At 40.2% G+C, this 7,218-nt stretch overlaps 1 protein-coding gene across 1 annotated transcript in view; it reads right to left on the bottom strand.

Moving 5' to 3' along the window:
• Nucleotides 1-500: 500 nt before the first annotated feature.
• The window catches only part of IGLON5 (IgLON family member 5), a gene marked incomplete at its 5' end in the record, with an annotated part of 217,494 nt that continues 210,776 nt past the window's right edge, over nucleotides 501-7,218 (bottom strand). Inside the window, one exon of the mRNA XM_082274754.1 lies at nucleotides 501-2,491. Within this exon, the coding sequence (XP_082130880.1) occupies nucleotides 2,391-2,491 (101 nt within the window). The 3' untranslated portion in view covers nucleotides 501-2,390. The remainder of the gene's footprint in view (nucleotides 2,492-7,218) is intronic.

The raw sequence follows: 7,218 nt of genomic DNA, 5'->3' as shown, positions 1-7,218 counted from the left end.
ACTGCTTATCAAAGATTGTAGCTTTTTAATCAGCAGCTGACCACACCTAGCCCCGGCCACTGCATTCTAGATAGATAGCACTGTTTCTGCTGCTCAAACCCTTCTTCTGGGATCTGCAGTATCTGGGAAGGGGTGAAACACAAATGAAGGAGAATTCAGCTCAGGAGACGTCAAGGATTTTTTCTTTTAACTATATAGGGCTTATGCATTACTAGATTTGGGTCCTGATTAGATAGTCACACAGCAGCCTTTAGATGTACTTTATTTTCGCCTTCTCATTGACTCCAACCCATTTTGCCAGAATGGTAAAATGTTGCCAAACTCTCCACATTTTCACCAAAAATTGCCATTTCTCATGTGGTCTATCAATTGACAAATAACCCATCACCTTCCAGGTGTCATGTGGTCCCTCAACTGTCACTTACTCTAAATGGACTTGGAACCCAAATACATTTTAGCCAATCAACTTCTCAAGACAAAATATCACCAAAATACCAAAGTAGAGTTTGTCTCTGTTATATTATAACACTTTATACATTTGTTGCCAATATTCACAAGTATTTTTTTTTTATCTTTTTGCAAAAAGGAAACAAAAATACCCCCAATAAATCAAGAAAAAATGCCTTGGATTTCCAGTGATGAGCATTTAAGTGCCCCAACATAAAGGCAACTCCCGCCCCCTCCCATCTCCCCAGCATGTAGATATGGAGAATGTGAAATCCCAGAATGCACTGCTTTGATGCACAGCTTGGAAGCTCTTGTTGGGGCCGTTTAATTTTTTTCGGCCGCACATGTATCGGTTATGGATAAATGGATGGACAAAGAGACGCCAAGACAAAGACACACGTGGGGCAGGTTTTGTTTTTTTTTTTTGGATAACACCAGTAAGATCTCCCCAGGTGGTGGTTATTTTTTTTTTTTTTTTGAGAAGCTTAGAAGACCGTTATGGAGGCATCCTGGGAATTATAGACCCAAATAAAAAAAAAAAAATAAAAAAAAATTGGGCAACAGAAGCTTGTTAAACTAACCTAAGCCCCTTTCAAACTCGGCACCAGTGCAAATCACAAACATTAACAGCCCGCGAGGATTGAGTCCATTCTCTTATCAGCATAATGCAATGAGTAGTAAGTGCGGGCCTGGGGGCTTGCAATCAGTGATAGGACCATGCAGACAGACAGCTAACATTCAGACAATACTCAAGGCCCTTGGCTCCCCTTCTTTTTTTGTCTGTGAAAGGGGATTAGGGTCTGTAGAATACCCACAAGAATGTCACAGACACATTTGATGAATGACAGGCATATGAAACTAGAAGGGACTGTGCACTGTCCCTTAGTTATCCCAATGTTTTATCATATTTTATTTTCTACTTGCATACTTGCCCTGCTGTCCCTGAAATGGTGGTACAACATCTTTTAAACAACCCATCATCACCCATCTTTCCAATCCATAGCTGTGGTTCTCCAAATCTAATGCTATTTTCCAAAGTTGTACACTTTCTTCCACCACACTCTTGAGGTGTCCAAAAAACTAGTTTGAGGGCCAGGAGATGATGATACAAATGAGCATCCAATTTGTTGTAGAATGAATACCAAGATCTCATATTAATTTATGAAGAAGACCTTATCAAGATGGACATCTACTGTACTTTTTTTCTCACATCCACTCCATATTTTGCTCTGTTGTAGTTAGCATTATTTGACGTCCATCACTTTTGCAGAAATATGGTATAAAATCCACTCATACTCATTTATTGGTGTTGCCGTTGTTTGGTGAGAGGGTAAGGGACTAGAGGTAATGTACACAGTAACGGCGAATTAGACACAAGGTCAGGCAGGGGAAATGACTTTAGATGTTTGGGTTTTTTGAGAAAAATTCCTTCAGGAATGGTAATGAGGTACGCAGGGCAACTACACTGAAACTTTTGCCCTTCCAGAGCTGAAGTGGCTTGCAAGTTGCTTCAGCGTTGCAAGGGGGGTAAAATAGCAAATTATTAATGTCTCCTAAAACACTAATGAGGTTCATTTTGATTTGCAGTCACTCTCTTCCCTCTCCGCCCTCTAAAATTCTTCCATGTGTTTTGTAAGAGCACCTGGGTTCTAGACGTCTCCAAAGGTGAGCCCACCCAAAAAGTTCCGTAGTCACTGAACGTCACTGATTAAATCCACCCAAAAGTGTCCTTTCGTTCATTAGAAGGCGTAGAAAGTCAATGACACGGTTTTCAAAAATGCATAATTTGTTCCCTCACAGTGTCGGATTCCTTCTAAAAAAATTATTTTTATGTTTTTGTTGATTTTTTTAAATTTTTTGTCGATGTTCTTGTGTAATTGTATTTTTTTTTTATTTCTTCCATTGCCCGTCTTGAAGATTAATTCTGGATATTCCTTCTTACATTAGATTGTACGTAAGAGGGAGACTAATGTGAGAGACAAAACACAGAGAAGAAGAGGAGATACAGAATACGTCACACCGTGGTTGGGAAAAAAGCCAGGTTCTGTAAGAAAGAAGAAAAAAAAATATGAGAAAGTGGAAAAAAGGAAAACACATTAGAGATAACACACCGCACCAGATTTCAGAAAGTAAGAAGTTGAATTCCAGTTCACTTAACACGTCAGTTTGCCTGAAGGCTTTCTCGGCCTTGAAAGATGTACAGAATCAAAAAGAACCCAATTTGTATGATGTTTACAGTATATTTTAAGTGACTTGCCTCCAATTTTTTTCTATTTCTGATTTTCTCGGCTGTAAACGAAGGTTGTCTTTTCTCTTTGGTCTGTACAAACACATTAATCTGGATTTCCAGTTTTGGCTAGCAATGCTGCATGCGGAGACTAGACAATGTTACTCAGGATTGTCAGAAAAATTAGAACACAGATGACTACAGATCAGTGAGTCTTCAAAGTGGACCTGAGTTCAAAAAGTAAAGATTTGCTATCTTATAGAAAAAAACATCTACAAATGTCAGTTGTGCCTGAGCAGTACCCTTAAATATTTATTTGCTATCAGTTGCTGGAGAATGTGTTTAACACTGAGACAGATTCATACAAGTATTTTTTTAGCCTTGATGAAGTGGTCTCGTTAGGACCTTTGAAATGGGTTATCGGCATTTTGACGTTTGATGATCAAAGGATTTTTGTATTTATTGTGTCCCCTAGGGGCCCCTTTGTGTCCACGAGCTGCCAACTAGACCCCTTGTACACACCTAGAGCTCCCTAGGTAGACTTTGATATTGGTGCTTCCTGGATTTAGAAATGTTGTCTTTACCTTCAGCTTCCAGTCCATCTAACAATGACATGTGAAAATCCTCTCAGTAGGCTGCTTAGGTCCTGTACTGCATGGTGGGATGTGCTGCTGACTGCCAATAGCATTTGACCAAAACTCTACATTTGCATTTTGCTCAGGGCTCCTCTGGGGCGGAGACTAATCTTCATCCATAAGCTCTCTTTTAGCACTTCTATTTCTAGTACTTTAAGTTGACCCATTCTCATCTAAAAAATTACCTAAAATTGTTGAAGATGCCCTTTTATTTTAGCTTGTTCGTGAAGAATCTCTCTCTCTCTCTCTCTCTCTATATATATATATATATATATATATATATATATATATATATATATAATAGTGGCAGTGCTGTGCCCTGCCACGGTGTAAAAATAGTATGACCCAGGTATCTCATCCAGGAAGGCTGAGGGGCTCCAGGGAAACTAGCTTTTCAATTTCCTTATTGGTTGGTAAAACCTTGTTCGGGACCTTAAACCTGGAGAGCGATGAAATCCTGGGTTTGTGTTTTTAGAATCACCAACACAATATTTGGGCAGATGTACACAAATCAAAATTTTTGAATAAAACGCATGCAATTTGTTAGATCTTTGCTAGATCAGGTTAGATCAATTGTTGTTTGCATTAGATCTCACACAGAAGAAGCAATATTAACAGTTATTTGCTGGGGGGTGGGGGGCCTTAACCCCACATCAGCCCCCCTTATCAAAACATTGACCAAACAGTTAGCTATTTTAGAAGCTATTTGTTAGCTCCAGTAAGATCAAATGGACTTAACATTAGATTTCACATAATTAGAGGCTTATTAAGTGATTAATGAGGGGGCACTGGCCTCCTTATTAAGATTTCTGGCCAAAAATCATCCAGGCTAATGGATATTTGTTAGATCCTATAGGATCAAGTGGTTTTAACGTTAGATCTCACATAACTTGAGACTTTTTAGGTGATAACCACTTGATCTTACCGGCTCTAACGAATATCCATTAGCCTTGATGATTTTTGGCCAGAAAATTGCATGTGGGAGGGCAGCCCATCCTCATGTACCACCATATGTCTCTATTTTTATGTGGAATATCTCTGAAATTTTGTGAGATCTAATGTTAAAACCAAGTGATCTTACCTGATCTAATGCGTATCTAATAGTCTGAATGATTTTTGGCCAGAAAATTGCATGTGGGAGGGCAGCCCATCCTCGTGTACCACCACCTAATGTCTCTATTTTTACATGGAATATCTCTGAAATGATGTGAGATCTAATGTTAAAACCAAGTGATCTTACCTGATCTAATGCATATCTAATAGTCTGAATGATTTTTGGCTAGAAAATTTGATAAGAAGGGCAAGCCCCCCCTCATTAATCACCTAATAAGTCTCTACTTATGTGAGATCTAACGTTAAACCCATTTGATCTTACCGGATCTAACAAATAGCTTCCAAAATAGCTAACTGTTTGGTCAATTTTTTGATAAGGGGGGGCTGATGACGGGTAACCCCCCCCAGCAAATAACTGTTAATATTGCTTCTTCTGTGTGAGATCTAACGCAAACAACAATTGATGACAGTTCTCCTCCTCCCCGTGTCCAGCTTCCTTGTCCTATAGTATTCTTTATTCAAAGCCCAGCACAACTTTGCTGTATATGTGCACCTCACCCCCCCCCCCCCCCAGTCCTGTGTGAATGTTTTCTTCATTTTCTCATGAATTAGAATGTACAATGCATCCTTACTGATGAAAGAACACTGGGCGGGAACCTATGATCAGCTCCTCCCATTCTGCATATGCCCACTGGCTACACAGGATCAGTACACCTCCCTGGAAGTGATGTCACTAGCTTTCAGTAACCACGCCCACTTGCTGCTCTTGGACTCAGAAGGAAGAGGATTGAAGTCATGTGACACCACTGAAAATTGCAAAATAAAGGTAGAAAAACTGGTATTTTTTCATTTTGACACATAAGGCTGAAATCAGCTTACAGGAGAGAATTTAAGGTATTAGGCTGTACTTCCGCTTTAACCTTTTGCCGATTACATGTGTGTTGGCAAGAAAGGTGGGCTGCCACACATAAGTGTTTACAATAGCAGGAGATTGTGTATTGAGAATGCATTCCCAGCATGCTCCCAGGACACTGACAGAGCTGTCACCAACAGCTCTAAGTCAAAGCTTCTGAATGTGAGAGCCAACCACAGTAATACCATGATACAGAAGCCACAGTGCCACCTTGGCATTAAAGCATTAGGGGGGTAAAACTGCCACGACAAAGGATTCCTAAAGCAGTATGGATCAGCACAGCAGCAGTACCTCCCCTCATTGATATTTTTTTACTTAGCCTCTCGTAGGGCAGGAGTTGTTGCTTCTACTATTCCAGTTCTGTGTGTATATTTCAACTTGAGCTATTGGTCTCTGTAAGCAACACAATGTTTTCAGCACATAGTAAGAAAACCATATGGATGGGAGCCTAGAACTTAGATTCATAGGCAATTATTTTATATTTTCTGGGCTACAAAAATGATATTGTTTTCAAAATGTTTATTCTTTAGTCTTTTTCGTATAAAATAAAAAGGAAACACATACAAAACCACTCTACATTCCCTTTAATACCACAATTGTGCAATTAATTATGTTTTAACTAGCGACAGCAGCAATAATATCTCACAAAACTTAACCAGATGTAAAATATATATTGTACCACAATCAATGTTAGCTCCATTACCACTCTGCATATGAAAAACAATTAAGAGTTATAATCTTACATTTCCATCTGGTTTTATTCCCTGCTCCGATATGCTCTTCGCAGTTAATAGACCATTTATCTCCGCACAAAACCGGCTTTCATTTAAGAGAATCTGCTGACCGCTTCTTGCTATGTGTCAGCGAGGCAAATATTTGATAGTAATTATCTGAATATTTAAAGGTTGCCAGATTGGTTCACTTTCAAGCCGATGATTAGGCTGAGGCCATATAATATTTTTTTTTATGTCGCTCATGGCACCACAAGTTCAGGGAAATTCCATTAAAAACTTGCATGATAGTCTCCCACAAAAAGCTCATTATTTCGTTGTCAGGACTTCTGAAATCTATGTATTTATGTGAAAATGAATCTTTTCCATTGTCGCTGACGAAAAATGGAGTCTAATATTTGAAGTTTATGGCAAGCCTAAAACTTTCCTTTTTTTCTAGTTTTAGATAGAGTGGGGGAAGGATTACTACTTCTGTTGGATTGTTACTTCTATCTAGGGCTCCATTATAAAGATTTGTCCTTACTTCCTGTCCTACTGACAACAGTTTCACTATGCAGGAAGTACAGGAAAATATGGAAGAGAGACACAGAAAAAAATAAAAATCTGAAAAGCATTAGGGCTCTTTCACACGGTCCGCCTCCGTAGGCGGATCCGTGCTGCTCAGCGGGGATCGATCCGCGATCCCCGCTGAGCCGGCGGATGACAGCTCCGTCTCCGCTTGCAGTGCGGAGAGGGAGGTGTCACAGCCCCCGCTGCTCTCTATGGGGGATCGGATGAGAGCAGACCGCCTGTCCGCTCTCATCCGATCCGATACCTGAACGGATGGAAAAATAGGGTTTCCATCTGTCTGGATTTCACGGACAGGATCGGATACGGGTGTCAGCGGGTGTCAGCAGAGGTGTCTCCGCTGACATCCGCTGCCCCATAGAGCTGCATGCAGGATCCGATCAGATCCACCTAAAAAACTGACAGGCGGATCTGATCGGACCGCCCGTGTGAAAGAGCCCTTAGAGTCTTCTACTCTACTAAAGAATTGCATTTTATTTCTATTTGCGTTGCTGTTTGCAGAGATCCCTCACTTCCTGTCTGGTAAGCAGGACAAGAAATGAGGAAAATCTCTCTAATAGGGTGCTAAATGTTAGTGGAAACCTAACAGGGGTTCTAATTAGGGATCAACAGATTATCGGCAAAGCCGATATATCATTGGCCGAT

The sequence above is a fragment of the Pelophylax lessonae genome (assembly GCF_965119305.1).
Source record: "Pelophylax lessonae genome assembly, chromosome: 12".
Classification (NCBI taxonomy): Eukaryota; Metazoa; Chordata; class Amphibia; order Anura; family Ranidae; genus Pelophylax; species Pelophylax lessonae.
This window is presented reverse-complemented; position numbering and strand designations above follow the sequence as displayed.